A 17632-nucleotide genomic window follows, 5' to 3' on the forward strand; every position below is an offset into this window, starting at 1 on the left:
ATTTTACAATACTTGTATGATATATCTCATGTAGAAGTTGACTAGGCTGACAATTCAGAATACTGTACATATTCCTGCTTTAGGGCTGTCTAGAGGCCACTTGACTCGCTTATATTTAATCAATTACGACTGTTGTAAACTACAGCAGGCACAGGTAGATTTCTTCTAAAGGATTTATCATAGAATCATCAGATGTTCTATGGTCGACAACACCGGCAACTCACCTAGTACTTCTACAAAACACATGGTTACCGTTGCGAATAGTTGCGCTGTAAAAACATAGACCGAGTGTCGCGCTGCGTGAAGGGCTTATCCGGCTGTAGTAGCTTGGCGTCAATTCAGTATCTTCTCAATCCTTCTAAGCATGCTTACCGTTTGGGCTGATTGTGGCTTACTATGTACTGCATGCTTCCGGATTGATATTGTGCCAGGTTTTACACGACTTTCCGTCCTGTCACAATCGGAACTGAGACATAATCAGAAAATACCACATTGTGAGCTACCCAAAAAGCCCAACCTGTAAGCCAGCTAAGAAGTATATACCCAAGAACCTTTGTTCGACAGCACAGTCTTAAGTGTTCGACGAGGGAACATCTGCGATGCAATAGCCTGTAAAGCACCATGAATGATATGTTGACATCTCCGTCTCATAGGATACAAACACTTTCTGCTGTTAGCGGACACGGGGCGCACAAAGTCACCTGACCAACCGACCAACCAACCAACCAACCAACCAACCAACCAACCAACCAACCAACCAACCAACCAACCAACCAACCAACCAACCAACCAGCCAGCCAGCCAGCCAGCCAGTCAGCCACCCGTACATCTACGGAAATGTTGTATTCTACATCTCATCCTTTCCATCTAAAGACTATTAAAAAGATAAGTTACCTCATGTTCCTCTTCTTAAACATTATAGCTCCTTGTGAAGCTTTCAACATCCTTTGCTTCCCTAAGTGTTTAAAATTGTACATGTCGATGTGTTAACGGGAGGTGCCCCAACACGGTACGCTTTTTCTTGCGCTCAAACTCATGGCGCCCCATCGCTAGTTGCCTGAGAGTGGTCAAATTTTGATGACTGAATTTTTTACTCATAGATTTGAACAACATACTTGAATAAGAAATGCATTCATGTGGTTCATGAACCTTTCGCGCTGCGTGTTACAAGCGGCAAACACTGAGAGACAATTTAGTGTATGTAACCTTCCAATTTTGTGCTACGCGGGACAGTGTGCCTAACTCGGTACGCTTTTTTTATATTTTGCTCTCTTCAGAAGTAAGTGGTAAATCTAAGTACACAGAAAAAAATTAATAATATGATATTTTAGCTTTCTTTTGACAGTAAAATCATGACTGTATGTACTTCTTGTCTCACATGAGGAAGGCTGTACCTAGAACAACCCAGCTCATGTTTTACGGGCAACGGGCTGAATGCACTGATTGTGAATGCCCGACTAAAAAAAACATTACGAAAAAACGACACCGCCAACATCAACAAAACTCTGTTTGATTATATGAAAATATCATCTCTGTCAAGTCTTATTTTCATAGACAGCACGAATCATTTGTTACAGTCAAATAAATCTTTGGAGCGTTCTCTAGTCTGCCACCTTCACGGCCACACTCCCTTGGGAGTACAATGGTGGCAATGTTTATGTCGCTTCCTTTTGGTTACTTTTCTACTCAACAAACATTTGAAGACCCATATTCATAGTGTTTTATGGAGCTTTATTTATGTGTATCATGGCAGTTGTGTGACTGCTTGGATGAGTTCGTATAGTTAGCGACACGAGCCGCCAATACGCAGAGGCCGGTGACCGCAGTGATTCAGCACTGTCAACATTACTGTTAGAATTCTGCTCTTAAAAAAACATGAAGTAAATATGTTAAAGTATACTTGGAATGCAAATTAAAGCTGTGTGCATGGACTTGGTTTATTTACCGTTGTAATCAGCATAGTCAGTGGCAACAAACACGGTGTACTTTTGGATAATAAGATCAGCAAAAAATCCGTACCGTCTTACGACGGGGACCGTCTTAGGGCGGCCCCCGTTACCAAGGAAGAATAGGAGTACGTGGTAGTGACTCGACATGCATCTTATGTGACGATGTAGATGTTAGCATCACCAATGTGAGTGATACTCAGTCTATACCTGCGGCCTGCCTGGATCAAACCCCTGCAGCTCTGGCCATAAGAGGCTATCCACTCGGTGATCTATCCGTCGAGAAATTGTCACCTCTAGACTTCTCTGTGGTTAAAGCACTAATTCTGGTACATGATCAGATCAAAAACATTGAGGAAAAGCTAATGACTAACTTCATTACTCTGATGACCTTGGCCCTGGACTGTAATAAACTGGTACATGTCAAACGGAGCTGGTTCAGCGGTTTGACAAAGCTGCGCTTGTTGACCATGTCTAATAATGAAGTTGTAATCATAGATCCTGGCAGCTTTGTGGACCTAGTTTCTCTTAGACACCTGAACCTTGAAAACAACCTTTTAAAGCTTGTCAACCTTAAATGGTTCTCCGTGAAATACAATTCAGATGTATATGAGCTTTACCTGGGATCGAACCGTATTGAGAAGGTTCCTGCAAAGGCATTTCGAAAGCTGAGAAATCTCAATATCCTGAACATGACGGAAAATCCTTTGTGCTGTCTGAACAAGGACGCATTCTCCTTCGTAAAAGATCCACCAAAGCTTTATTTGAGCGGTGAAATGATGGTCACAACCATAAATGCAATTCCAAGTCCGCTGATATGGGATCTTCGTACTGACGTATTTACTAACAGAGGTAAACCTGTGAGACAGTTAATAAGGTTTGAGGTTCCATATATCCTCGTCTGTCTGGCTCATGACGTTATTAGAAATACACAGTCCTTTGGGTACATGTTTGATGATTCCACATCCGTCCCTCGTCATACTTCATCATCAACATGTCCACATGGTATTACTAGAATGATGATACAGCCACCCTTTGTTGCAATTGTCACAAACGGATCATTCCACAAACAGGTGTCTAACAATCCTCTGTGTAAGCGTGTATGGGACGATAATCAAGGCGTAACCATCCCTTTACAGGGCGGACCGAGCCTCAAAGTAGTCTCCCTGGGTACGAATGAGATAGCCATTGTTAATGTTGCTTTTATGTTGTACATCAAGAATCATATCAAAACAGGAAAAGAAAAGTACGAAAATAGCATATCTAGGCCAGACACAGTGAATGTGATCTGTATTCAGCTTACAGAACACGACACGCATAAATCGTATTTCTGCGCTTCCCGGTTTCGCATTGATAGTCAAAATACATGCAAGGATGACAAGTTCGATGTGGACAAAACAAGCTCTTCAACATCTCAAACAGAACTTACAAAACAAACAAGAGTCTGAAAACTCAAACCTGCTTGAAATATTTTGTTTTGTGATGGTGCGTATGGTGTGTTGTGGGTTTGATATGGTTTGACGTTTGGCAAAATTATTCCATCATTGTTCTTATATATCTACCTATGGTAAACGGTAAAATCCAAAACTACACCTTTCTGGTGACCTCTGACCATTTCCTTTTTATTTCCTATTGTTACACCTGCACCTGGCACATATCCCTAAGGCCACAGCAAGTAAATTCTATGGATGACATCCTCTCCAGACTGCAAAAATAGTGCGATAGGGCGAAAAAAACAAGATGGGTGAAAAAAAACAAGATGGCTACATTTTCAAAAATAGGCTCCATAAAGTTGTGATGAGTGTTGTAAAAAGAATTAAAGGGACAAAACATGATATCAGAGCCAACAAGGCATTCATTCCTGTATTTAAGACATGTACTGGTGTGGTAAAAGTGACACTAGTGTGGTAGACTGGCATCACCAACAAAGTTGGTAACCACACTCATAGCTTCCATATTGGTGTCACTTTTACAATTATCCAATAAGTTTCACTTCTACAACTACAGTCCTGGGTACCTCGCAAGTGTCACTTCTACAAGTACAATTATCAGGCTATAACACAATATATTTGCTCATTTTGGTACTTTATCGTCATGTTGACCATCCCTGCAGAAGAAAAAATTCTTGTTTTTTTTTCTGAAATCAGGCGAAAATTAATGCGCGCGCTGATGTCATCCATAACATTTACTTGCTGTGGCCTAATGTGTATATAATGGTTCGTTCCATACAGAGGTGACAGGGATAGTCACAGTTACTCTTTCTACTAGTTGTGGATCTGTGCAGCCATCAGCTTCATATCCCTAATGTGTATATAGTGATTCACCCCGCACCAGCGGATGCCTAATTACCCAGCTGGCATGCTAGCTCTATCAGTTACTGTTACGGTATCAGTTACTGGGACCACCCTACTCCTGTCAAAAGGGGTGTAAATAATATTTTTTTTAAAAGAAACCACAAGATAACAGCAAACTTCTAATCTACTTAATAGCACAATAGGTCACACACTCTATCCCCATAGCAAAGGAAATCGCAATCCATTCAGAGGTTCTAAAAGTATAGGTCCGGAATCACAAAGATCCCTACCAGAAACAGTACATGCTTTTTTCAAGCATGTAACAATCCCCATGTATACACCGACGTCCCAGACAACATCCGCCAGAAGCACCACTTTGTCCAAACCTAAGCCTATTGAAATGGAGACATGGCCATTCAATGTGGCCATGCCCGTTCTACTTGTTATGTTATGTATTCTGTTTCTCTCGTTGTCTGTATGCTTCGTATATGCGAAACGACGTCCAAACAATCATGGCGCAGAAGCCATCAGTAGTGACCACACAAGGGCAGTTCCGAATGTTTCTCTCCCCGGCATGGTTAGGTCAGGTTCCCTCCCTGACTTACGACGAACACACAGGGAGGTCCCAGTTGATGCAGTCTCCCGTAGGTCACTACCTGCTGATCTCCACTCTATCGAACCGACTTACTCTGAAATCCCAGATCATGTAGCAGCAGCACAGCGGCCTCTCCCTGAAACCCCTCACACGTACTGGCAGATTCCAGACCACTTAGCATCAGCACAGCGACCCCTTCCTCCCATTCCTTGCACATACGATGAGATTCCAGATCACTTTGTAGACCAGATAAGAAGGCATTCCCTCCCTGCAATATCACAAACGGATGAAGTCGTCAACAATACCTCATGTATGTCAGAGTCAGCTGCTCTGCACTCTAGCGAATCTACTTATTGCTACATCTCGGATGACGATGATGATGATGACAACATCATTGATAATGATAAAGATAACGATGATGATATCGATGGGCCCATACTCCCCTACGCTGCTGTTGCAAAGCCATTGCTTATTGAAGCCACGAAGGTTGGGGAAAATTCACAGACCTATACACAAAACTCTGCACCTGTATGTCAGAGTGATAGGTCTAGAGAGGTCGGGGAAAATTTACAGACCTATACACAAAACTCTGCACCTGCATGTCAGAGTGATAGGTCTAGAGAGGTCGGGGAAAATTTACAGACCTATACACAAAACTCTGCACCCGCCTGTCAGAGTGATAGGTCTACAGAGGGGAGACACGTCGTTGCCTATGGGTTAGAAAGAAAGACACATCCTGTCACTTTTTATGAAGATTGTCACTGTGCCCAAGCTGAAAGAGCAAATGTAGCGAGTAGAATCATTTTTGAGGACGATGCTGCCGCCCAAGGTGACAGAACATGCGTTAATAAAGCGTATGCATCTGGAGCTCTGGCCGTGGAAGATTTCATGAGAGGGACTTAGGATTAGGTCACATTTCACATTCCCAGCCGGGATGTTTTAAGAAACGAAAAATTGCATTGTATCCCTAGAAATATACAAAAATCCTGCTCATGAATCTTATTTTGACATTTTGTGTATTTTTACGCATTTTATATCATTCTTTTCGATCCCGAAAGCTACCCGGCCGGGCCTCGGTTTGGAAATGTGACCCAAGCCTTAGAAAAGCACCGCGCAGAGTCATGGTGACCATACTAGCTATCTCCTACTGCCCATGGGGGTATTAAGGTAGAGAATAAGATACAAACCACACATAGCCAACGTAACGTGGGTACCTAAACCTAAAAACCCGGTCAGTACGTAAGAGGAAGGCAGCAGAAAGAACGACTGCCAAAATGTGGCCAAAATGTTGAGGGATGAAACAGTTTGGCAGGCCGCAGCTGCAGGCTGAGTGAACAGAGTTAGGGCCTTCAGAAATGTAAATTGTAAATAGTTATGTAAATACTTATTGTGCATTCAATGTTATCAACACTATTCCATGACAATAATATTGTTTTTTTTTACTGTAGGAGATATTAATTGATCTGTCATATTGTTTGTACATTTAGTACTTTGAATTTCGATAAGTTTCACTCTAAGTATGATAGAAGTGTATGTAAATATAACCATCATGTATTTGGTAAATGCGACGTATGCTCGTATTTGTATACATGCTTGTTGGTGTTATACGTACGTGATTCACGTGTGGCCGGCACGTGCCGCTAGTAAAAGTAGAATAATACAATGCTAGAAACGTTCCCGGCCACGTGTGCATTACGTGCTGGTATAGCTTGGGAGCCAGGCACGTTTCTAGCGTTGTGTTATTCTACTTTTATCAGCGGCACGTGCCCAACCACGCGTGAATCACGTGCTCTCACCACGAAATGCCCGCGCGGCCACGCATGACGCCAATGCGCTGGCTGCTACATGAATATATTGTACAATGCATTTCCCCAACTGTTACATTAGCGTTGTGTTATGTATACATGTAGAACAACTTGAAGTATTGTTACGAGGAATGAATCAATAGTGATGGTAATGGCTATTGCTTTGGAAAGTAATAATCTTACCAATGTTTCTTACTTGTATTCATTGTAAAAACTGTATACTTAATAAATGTTTTACCTTTGTTGCACTTTCCATACTAATGAGTAGCTGATCAAAGAAAGTATATATACATACATAATTTATAAGTTATACATATACATACAAATGATAACTCAAAAGACGTATGATACCGCACACACGTTTATTTGCCACCTGCAAGCCGGTATACATAAATGAATATTGATATCGCATTGTTGACATGGTAGACGTGTAACTGTGGTGTAAATATTGTTTTTCCCTAAATAACACGAAAACAACAATTGAATAGATTCATCAACTACATGCACTGGTGCTCCCACATAATCTACCTGCCCTTATGTCTTAGAGCCCAACTAATTATTGAAATATGACAGTTCTTTATATCTGCCTTGGGTAGTTATCATGATACTCCACAGCCTAATAGCTTATGCCATTGTGCTAATGTTACCCACAAGTACACCCTTAATGCAGATTCAAATTACTCTTTTAATGTTGCAAATTGCACTCTCAAAAGATGGTAGTTGTTCGTGACAATAGTATCATCATTTGCTATGGTTACAAATACACCTACTCTCTATTCAATATCATGAACATCCCAATTTCAACTATTTGAAAGATAATATCCACCAGTTCGTATGCAAAATATTACCAATTATAAAACACCCTTTATTGCAAACTACGCAGCCTCACTGTAAGTAAAAGATTGTCGTAAATGATATAGTTACCAAACTGCAGTGTTATTCCATGGGTGTCTAATGGACATATTAAACATTGTCGTCCAGTGAAATGACACAATGTTAGGTTGATGGTACACTACGTTTATCACCCTTGCTCTTAAGTAGATTGGTTTTGCTAGGATTATATATTTGGCGCCCTTTGGCTTGCTTACAACACCTACATGCATGTAGATTTTTTAGCCTTTTACGCCATGTTTCAAACTGTTGTTGGAAACTGAGCAGCTAGATGCTGATGGCGTTTGGGATCCTACGGGGATCCAAGTAGTCATACGGCCGGTAGCGATATGCAGAGTTTTCATACTCGATGTCACTTGCGATGTTTGCCAAGGCTTGCTGGAATCTAAACAATGAATAAGAACAATGACCATAAGAAACAGTAACACAAATAATATAAGTGCTCCAGTGCAATGACATCAAACAGGAAACAAAATCAACATTGGGTATTGAAAATTAGTTTGTCAGAATTGACAAAGATTATTTAAAATTCATTATTAGACATAAACTTTCTCTCGTATTCAGGTCATTAGTTTCTTTTCGTATTCCAGCCATTGTTTTTTTTTACCCACTGCTATCTTTTCCGATACCCTGTTTATTCAATGTTATATAGATAAATAAACTATTTCAACTACTCACTTATTGACGACTCTTTCCGCCTTGTCACCTTGAAGGTACTTGACCTCGAAGTGCCCAAGAGGCTGCGTGGCGCGCTCGCTGAGCACGTCGGTCAGCAGGTTGATGTTAACAGTCTGAGTCTTCCCGGGGAGGGCGTCCAGAACATCCTGTTCCGTCAGAGCCGCCTTGAATAACAATATGGCGATTATTATGATAAACATTACAAGCTATACAGTTTTTACTTACCTGTATGCTATATCACAGAACAGAAAGCAATATCTGCAGACAAGAACAGTTTTTAGTACACATAAGCACTACACAGGTCCAACATTACAGAACGTGAAGTCTCTGCGAGTTTACTAGACTCTATCATGTCAAATCAAGGAAAATTAAAGTTGATTAAGGAAAATCAAAGCATTTTGAAATATGAAAAAAAAACTAATGAAAATAATCATAAACTTGATTCCAACACAAGAAATAAGCCAATTTTGGTCCTGCTTGGTCTTCTTCGAAATAAGTGAAGACCAGATTTGCTCACAAGCGTCAAGCGAGAGGTGGACAGCGGGTCAACGGATGTTAGAAGTCGGGGTCGGCCCTTGATCCTGCTCAAAGAAGGCTGATGTGGCCTTAATTATGTAGCCTACTTGACATCTTTAGCCTACATGTACATAGTAAGCAATATTACAGCGTTAAAAGTGGAAATATTCTGGATAAGGCAGTCTGTATAATATTGACATCTAATGCAATGTATTCCCACATTTACATCATTATTTCATCATTTGAGCGGTTAAAAACGGCACAGAGACAAGTTGCACGAGGATACTCCTTATTATTGGATCCCTCAAAAATTAGGCCTTGATCATGAAATCTCATGCGACTTGTTTCTGCGCCGTTTTTAACGGCTCAATTTATGAAATAATGATGTAAATGTGCTAAGATAGTGCAGCAGATGTCAATATTATACAGATTGCCATATCCAGATTATTTCCACTTTCAACGATCTGATATTGCTTAGGTTGCCAAGGTTTGAGTATTCTTCACAATGTTATATACCAACTTTCATGTCAATGGACGAATATACTAAACCTTGGTTTTGGGAGGATTTCCTTCCAGTACGAGCGGCATGTTGGGCACGAAGCCGTACTGGTCCCACTGCATGAAGTTGACGGCTGCGTGCTGCACGCTTGCGGTGAAGATGATGGAGGTGACCGTCTGGATCAGCTGATCAACAGTAGAGAATTGTCCATCCCCTGGAACTCCCTGAGAGTGTGTCAGATAGAACCACGCACGAGAAAACATTGAAGAGAATTTGACTGGATTATTAAAAAGCCTTTACCAAATGCTAAAAAAAGACTCCAACTCACGACCAATTGTTGTAAGAAGCTGAAATTGTACGCGTATAATTATCATAACATGTTTCCCTTTAGAAGAAAAAATAGGCATGTGAGCCATAATGTATGTGGATAACATAGTTGACGAGTAACATGTTCAATGTCAGTCTCCTACATAACTGGAGTTAGAGGTGGGTCACTGAGGGGAAATCGTTATTGAAACACCACCATACCATAAACAGTCAATACCCACCTTGATGCCACTGTCAACAAGAGCCTTCGCCCATGCCTGAACTTCGGAATCCTCTTTCAGGTTCGTGGAGTTATCTTGAATAGAAATGAATAGCGCGCTGTCAGTATCACCGTTTCATAGAGGTATATGAATACTAATGCTAGATTAGTCGCATCCCACTTCTGACACCATATATATAGCTTGTTGTGTTAGTGGGGATTTCATCGACACATTGGTTACATCTCGATACGCAAGTCTCATGATCATCTACAATTTATTTACTCTATATCTCTTTACAGCCACGTGGCATATATGTTCTCGCTAGCATGCCTGTTAGTCCAGAACTTGCTTTGTGCGAGGCCGGAGACCCCTTCTAAGAACTAAACTACGTTGGTGGGAGGTGTAGATGGCTATTGTAGGAGATGGCGATGAACGGTAACTTTGAAGCTCATAATCGTTTGTGTTCGGGCTGTTCGATTGAAAGATGGTGTAGGTTTATATTGAGAGCATACACAAAACTGAAACTTGAAATATGCATAGTTCTTTTACTGAACAGCTGAAATTAACTATCATTGACTTACCATCTATGTAAAAGAACTTCACAACAGCGGTGACATAGTTGCGGATGGCATGATAGGTAGGCAGAGCATCGTCGCGGTAGTAGTACTTTGGAAGGTCTTCCTCGTTGTCAACCTATTTCAAATGAAATGCAAATGTTATCCATATGGTATTTGAATTATTAATGGCAGCAAGTTTTTAGAATTCCCTGTAAACCCACTTTCAGATAGAAAAAACTATTTTCATTTCAAACATTCAAACATTAAAGATTCAGAGAATATGATTGCCAAGAAAAAACCTGATATTACAAACGTAATACAGTACAAAAGAAAACCACGAATCGTAATGCAGTCATGATGGAACTTCCACTATACTTACGCCACGGTTTTTCAGGTCCTCTGGCAACGTACCATCCACATCAAGTCGCCAAGTCTCCAGCCTGTTTCAGTATGTAAAAAAACAAACACATTCAATTTGGTTTTAAAACATTTATGAACAAAGGGAAACATGAATAGCATGATGAAACGACATCCGGATTTTCTGCTGCAGTTCAACAGAACGCCTAGCCTGGGTACCATCCGGATAGTAGGTCGCTCCTATGTTCGCTTCTGCTATCCGTCTGGAGACTTGCACATTTCAGACGGAAACACAGAGAAGCGACTGTATATAGTGTATAATGAATGTCAGAGCTAGAAGCGACTGTATATAGTATATAATGAACGTCGGAGCGAACTACTTTCCGGATGGTACACAGGCTACAGAACGCCACTGTGTGGCTCAAAATCAAAATGGCCGTTATCTTGCCAGCAATCACACGCATACCAAATATCTATTTATTTTCTTTATCATATCCTTCAACAGCTTCTTGGGTTATGCGGTGCACAAGCAAAACCAAAAACGAACGAACGAACGAACCAAGCAACCAACCAAAACAGAACGCACAGTGGACATAACCTTCTTTGTGATAGAAAACATTAGTTGAGTATGACATTTTTCGGTTTACCTTTCCCTGATGATGCTGTAGCTTCCGTCAACTCCAATCTGTGTGGCTTTGTCCAAACCACCGCCAGGGTTGATCAACGTTTTTAGGGCCAAACTGTAAGAAAAACGTAGAAAGCGACAGATTGTATCAGTGAAATGCAAATTTGCTGCTGCATCTGCTTCCATGTATGACGTCATTTGAAAACGCTTTATTGACATCTTTGTTGTAAGTTGGTAAGACCTGTATGGGGATACGGTTAAAACATTTAACTCCATACATTGAATGCCAGATAGAAGGGTAAACAAGTCATTGGATCAGATTTTTAAACTTCTGTTTTCTACGCAACGAAGTACACTGGGTAATGAGTTATGGACTCACTCGTTGATGGCCATCATGTAGATGAAATGCGGTTCCAGGAGTCGAAGAATCGGATGAGATGGGGCCAGGTTTTGCCTTGCCGCGAGGGCGCAGGCCTCAATAAGGAGATGGGTAAACCCTGCCAAAGGAGATGATGTTCTTATTAATTCTTATGAACATCAAACAAGCCGGCAAAGCAAATTTTGGGACCATCTCAGAATTTTCATTGCCATTCCATAATGTACATCTTAGATGTGACTGTGACAAGCCAATGGACTTGTCATGTTGCCTTTGAAAATGCAGCAACAGGGACAATATGATAAAATAAATATTCTTTTCTTGAATTGTCAAGAGACCCAAGTATAGAAGAACATGAACATAATTGTCCACAGATATCATTTTCATTACTTACTCATTGGTCCTTTTTGGTGCATTTGGTTTTATCTGATGCACAAGTAGTACAATGTTATGAAACCAAATTATTTTAAGTAAAACACAATTTACAGTTGTCTACGATGTGTATTGCAATGAACTCTGGGATGGTCTCAGTATCCTCCTTGTCGACAAACAAGAAGGACCCTCGGTATTTTCGAAGCAAATAAAAACGAGCTTACCCAAGTGAGGCACTGCCTCATGATAGCTTGCATCTGCGCAGTTGAACCACATCTTCGCCATGAGCCACGTGTTGGGCGGATCACTCGGCACGAACACCTATGAAGGGATTCCAGTATAGACCAGTTTCAACTGACGCCATCGCTTTGTCGCCATATTGGTTTCATTGATTGCATTTGATGAGTTATAGCTGAAGCTTTGTTTGACGTTTAAAGATCTCCTTACTCTCTCACATAATGATCATTGTATGTATTTAGCACAAGAAGAGAATACCTAAATACACTTCAACATCAACATACAAATAAAGACACCAACATAACGCATGTCAGCATCTACCTGCTGCATCGATATACTAGTACTAGGTAGTAAGTAACAACGTGCTATTAACAGATAGATATATAAATCTCTCTGCGATGTCTAATACCGGCAATGACTGCGTTTCCCCATAGTAAAACACAGACCTGCTTAGTCATGTATGTGTAATTAATGAATGTTATACACCTATTAATCATTATTTAAGTCCTACCGGATGTCCCTCTTTATCATCATTAGGGTACAGCTGAATGGCCACAGGTACGAGGTTCTTCTGGCTGTTGACGAAGAACATGGCATATGGTGCGCACATCTAGAAAAGAAAAGATATGTTCAATACAAACAATGCTGGTCCAATGATTGAATCCTCCACCGGATTTCAAGAATTGGTCAAACAGATCCACAAAATAGCCCTTCCTCGCCCGAAAGTGAAAAAAAAGATAAGACAGACATTAACCTGTAAGCCCGACCGGGCATCGGTTTGGAAATGTGTACAGGGATGACTGTTGTTAAGTACTCACGGGCCTTGGGGCTGTTTTGTTGCCAAACGAGGTGATCTTCATGATGGAGTGATCTACGATGTACAGGCGCTTCTTCTTGATGGCGTCCTTCAGCTTCAGCCCCTCCAGAAAAGGCTCAATCAGATCAGCCGTCACACCGAACCTGCAAAATGCAATGGAGAGTTGTCACGTGACGTCTGCCGCCATGTTGGTGTCCCTGTTGACATCTTAGTTTATCATCAGTCAAACATGCTCGGACATTGAAAGATCTTTTGACTCTATCAAATAATCACTATGATATTACATATGTGCAGTTCACTATAGAGAATACCATAGTAATAGAGCTGTTTACGCAACCATCCATTGAAATGCAAGTTACAGGACCCATGGAAATTAACTAAACCCAATCAACTTAAATCTTCAACGGTTTCAAATGTTATGAGACTGCTATACCAAATATCATCTTTTCCGTTGCCCTGCCCACCCCACCCCTTTTTTCCAGTTCAACTTGCCCCTTCGGAATTTTTTTGCCAGGAGCATCATCATCCTTCGAGTCCGTGCACAAATGGATGGATGTCGGGTTGACTCCTGTCAGACGCTGCGAACCGAAGTTCTCGTCGGTCTTCCAGTTAGTTTTGCCCTGTTAATAACGAAACCAAAGAGAGCTTAGGAAAGAACATCTCATAGAAGAAACCAATACAATATGAACAAAACTAAAGCTGGACCCATCAACCTTCTTTGAAGTAGGACGGGGGCCGCTACCGACTACCTACAAACTTTGACCTTTTGCGCGCGTCTAGAAAGTGGCCGTGAACTGACCCTATGCTGAAGATTACTAGAGAATTGATCTAAATTTTGCATTTGGTGAGTTAACTCCTTGGGTAGGATAATAATTCAACATGCCAATAATCACAAGCCATACAATCCAGAGTGTGTCCAAGTACGACTAAATCATAAAACAAACACTTTACTGACGAAACTACAATAGAATAGGTGACTAAAACAGCTATGGTTACTTGCAAATTTGACTTTCTCTTACCTTCGGCACACGTTTAGGCGGAAAGGCTTCGTTTATGCTGTCATATGATTCCCATCGCCCGTCTTCGATCATTATAGGAATGTCTTTCATAAGAAGCACCATTCCAGTCGAAAGCATGTTCCTCTACAAATGTTGTGTTTTCAAAAGATAAACATACATAAATCAATTAGTACCACATCAATTGAAATCTGCTTAACAAGAGTCTGTTGAGAGTGGTACTGGCTTCAAACAGGTCACCTTATTTAGACCATTTATTACGACTGAAATAGATTCCCAAAACAGGGAATAAATGTTCTTATAGGCAAGTAGGACCAAAGTGATACATACCCGTTGCTCTTTCAAAAAACGCTCTTCTGGAGGCAGTTTCCTAAGCTACAAGAAAAAAGAGTAAGTTAAGTGGTATGGACTATACAATATTAGAGCCGCGGAACATTGAGACAAACAGGCGAGCAAACAACCTAAAAACAAGGAAACAAGAAAACCATTTACATCAGGGCACACCTTCGCTCAATAGAGATGGCGGGCGGTGTATACCTCCTGGATACATTGACCAATCGCTGATGTCAAGTGCCCTTAAGATCACGTGATTGGTCACTGACATTTAGAGGAAGACTGTAGCACGAGAATTGAAAATTAGATGCACAAAATCCTTTGTGTTTGAGCCAAGGTCTTAGGTCTGTGCTAAATCGACAAATCAATTGATCATACCACGGGCAGAAGACCTTCCACGGGGTAGAAAGATGCGTAGCGCTCTCTCATGTCATTGAGCTCCTTCTCCCTTTGATCTCTGTGGCGGTCCTTTTGAGGAAGCGCAACTCCTCCAGGTGCCAGCCATAAGGATTGACCTACAGGGCATCGTACAAATATAACGATTCGTTTAGAAAATTTTATCTAATGCTTTTGGTTGCCATCCTAGCCCGTGAAACATAATCTCTCGGATTCTCTACCGCTATGAAAAACAGTCCAATAGGAACGCAATATTTTTTTTACTGTAGGAATCAGGCAATACAGCAGCCTACAACACCATTGTAGCCGAAGATTCTCGATTTGACAATTATATTGTTACTTACACATACACACTCATGCTGGGAATTAATTTATGTACGCATATGTTTACATATATAGTTGTGGAGGCTGTGTGTGTGTGTGTGTGTGTGAGAGAGAGAGAGTGAGTCTGTGTGTGTTGGTTGCTTTGTGTTTGTGTGTGTGTGTGTGGGGGGGGTGATACTCACCTGCATTCAGCCAACGGTCCACGGGGAAGTAGAAGGTTGGGCCGTTGGAGTTCGGCTGAAGCTCGACGGAGATAGACTCGCAGTACCAGTCATCATTTGGGCAGGTCTCGTCCCGCCTTACCATCAGCTCACGGACGGGAGAGCATACCTCAACATCCTTCAGCTTGTACCTGTGTTACATGTTCCTTCTTTAGGTTTGTACAAAATTGTCAGCAAGAAATCGTTCTTGCACCCTTTTTGTTTTGTTCATTGTTGTGATAATAAATTTCTTGCTGATTTTGTCTATGCATTTTACCATCGGCCACACAAGGCGACAGACTTGTGTATATAATGTACCAATAATTGGAGACTTGAAATGAGATATTTCTGGGACCTTTGACTCAATATCCCTGTTATGCCCAGCATGTGGAAACAAGTTGGATATACACAGGCGGACACACAACAACAATACGCTTCGCTTCACAGAGCTAGAGGTAAGAAAATGAGAGAATAGGGAAATACCAGAGGAGAATTGCCTTATTAAACATCAATAAGAAAACTAGACAGGCAACATTTGCGAGCAAATACAGCACATCTCCACGCGCCATGCAAAATGCACTGTTCCAAAATGAATTTAGATAAAGTCAAACACCTTGCAAGAATGGACACTTTCACCTGTAAAATTGACTTTGCATATGATCACCCTGGTCGAAATTGTTTTAACAAACTAAACCGTACGTAAGAATGGACCCTTCCAGTGGTAAAGTCAATACGTTCCAAAACACCTCCGCTCAAAAGAATTTTGAATCATTAAGTTGCTGTTGTATCTTGAAACCGCTAAATTCTGTCGGTTCATTGAATTAACGAAAACCCCCCTCCCTGTGACATGTAGCAGTTTCCAAAAACTTTTCCACTAAAAATGACTTGTGCAATCACCCTATAGTCCAAAATTGAATAAAAAAGACTCGTGCAATAATGGACTCTTGCAGCGCACTCCATATAAAATGGTTGAATAGACCATTCCAAAACACTTCTGCTCATAAAATGGAACATTGAATCATCACCCCAGTCCAAACATGTAATCAGGAGTATGTGTAACAAAATCAAATCAAAACAAACAACAAAATTAAAATAATCACGGTACTATGTATTTTGCGAAAGAAATTGTGATTGGTTTTCCCAATTGATTAATTCAAATCTTACGCGCGTCCACGAAGACAAGTACAAAACTGCATTAAACAGTTTTAGATAGCATGTTACTACTTACTCGCCCTCTTCTCCTTTCTCGAAGTCGTTTTTCCAGCACACGTCCAGTTGAAGTTCGCCAGACGAGTGCTGCTTGCTGCTTTGGATCTGGACAAATATATTTCCATTCGTCCCCGAACCAAAGTGGCTCCCCGTCTTGGTTCTGACCGTTACGTCCATTTTATTCTTCGCGTCTTCAGACATTTTCTGTACATAAATGAAAACGTTCATCAACACCAAGTAACGTTAAATATTTTGTGTTGCCGAGTCAACCGGTGTAATCATCCAAAGGATGGCATGTACATGGTGCGATCATCGTACGATCGCTAACTTATGTATAACTAGAAAGGCCGACATTTGCTTGAGAGCAAATACAGCATATTTCAGCCATACCCCTTCCCACGCAACATTGGACTGTTCCAAATCACCCCTGCGCAAAAATGAAACATCTTAGCAGTACATTGTCCCCCAAAGTGGACTAGTATTGTGAATTGACTCCAGGTCAAAACAGAGCTTGCTTCTATTTTTCAGAAAATGACAATAATCACACCTTCCATTCAGAAAATTTTTATCATGACTGAAAATTGTTGAATGACTTCATGTAATGTCATTAACAATTTTCAGTACGATAACTAGGTGTAAGTATAAAAAAGTATAAGCTCCTTGTGATGTGGGTACATTTATTATTGGCAGTGAACTTTTTTTTATTCAAGTAGGGCATACGATTTAATAATTATTAAGCAGGTACAGGTACTGTGTAGTAGGAGCGTTTGTTTTCTTCAAGCTGTAAAACTGTTAAACTGTTTTGTTTTCTATGCAATCAGCCATCGAGCCTAATCTTATTTTAGTGTAACAACCTTCTAACAGACCCGGAAGATACGACTGAACCTTGTTCGAGGATTTCTTTTCGGAGGTCAGTCTGTTCATACCCTGGCGCTGAGAGTGTTTTATTGGGCTGAAACTCTGGTAGTTTAAAGTTACTTACAATTTGAATGTTCAAAGTTTATGTCAAACAACAACAGCACTAGAAACACCTACTATTTTGCTCTGGAGAAAATACAACAC

General features: G+C 40.9%; 1 protein-coding gene across 1 annotated transcript in view; it reads right to left on the minus strand.

The window, feature by feature from the left end:
* Positions 1–6983: 6983 nt before the first annotated feature.
* LOC118429456 (polyunsaturated fatty acid lipoxygenase ALOX15B-like) overlaps positions 6984–17632 on the minus strand; it is a 17407-nt gene continuing 6758 nt past the window's right edge. The window contains exons 2-18 of the mRNA XM_035839941.1: positions 16590–16774; positions 15344–15513; positions 14820–14956; positions 14439–14483; positions 14112–14234; positions 13585–13712; positions 13094–13235; positions 12787–12885; positions 12263–12359; positions 11670–11787; positions 11313–11405; positions 10688–10748; positions 10333–10444; positions 9773–9846; positions 9275–9448; positions 8210–8373; positions 6984–7916 (exon numbers count right to left, since the gene is read on the minus strand). Coding sequence (XP_035695834.1) covers positions 7799–7916; positions 8210–8373; positions 9275–9448; positions 9773–9846; positions 10333–10444; positions 10688–10748; positions 11313–11405; positions 11670–11787; positions 12263–12359; positions 12787–12885; positions 13094–13235; positions 13585–13712; positions 14112–14234; positions 14439–14483; positions 14820–14956; positions 15344–15513; positions 16590–16771 — 2037 coding nt within the window. The 5' untranslated portion in view covers positions 16772–16774 and the 3' untranslated portion in view covers positions 6984–7798. The remainder of the gene's footprint in view (positions 7917–8209; positions 8374–9274; positions 9449–9772; positions 9847–10332; positions 10445–10687; positions 10749–11312; positions 11406–11669; positions 11788–12262; positions 12360–12786; positions 12886–13093; positions 13236–13584; positions 13713–14111; positions 14235–14438; positions 14484–14819; positions 14957–15343; positions 15514–16589; positions 16775–17632) is intronic.

The sequence above is a fragment of the Branchiostoma floridae genome, chromosome 13, assembly GCF_000003815.2.
Source record: "Branchiostoma floridae strain S238N-H82 chromosome 13, Bfl_VNyyK, whole genome shotgun sequence".
Taxonomy (NCBI): Eukaryota; Metazoa; Chordata; class Leptocardii; order Amphioxiformes; family Branchiostomatidae; genus Branchiostoma; species Branchiostoma floridae.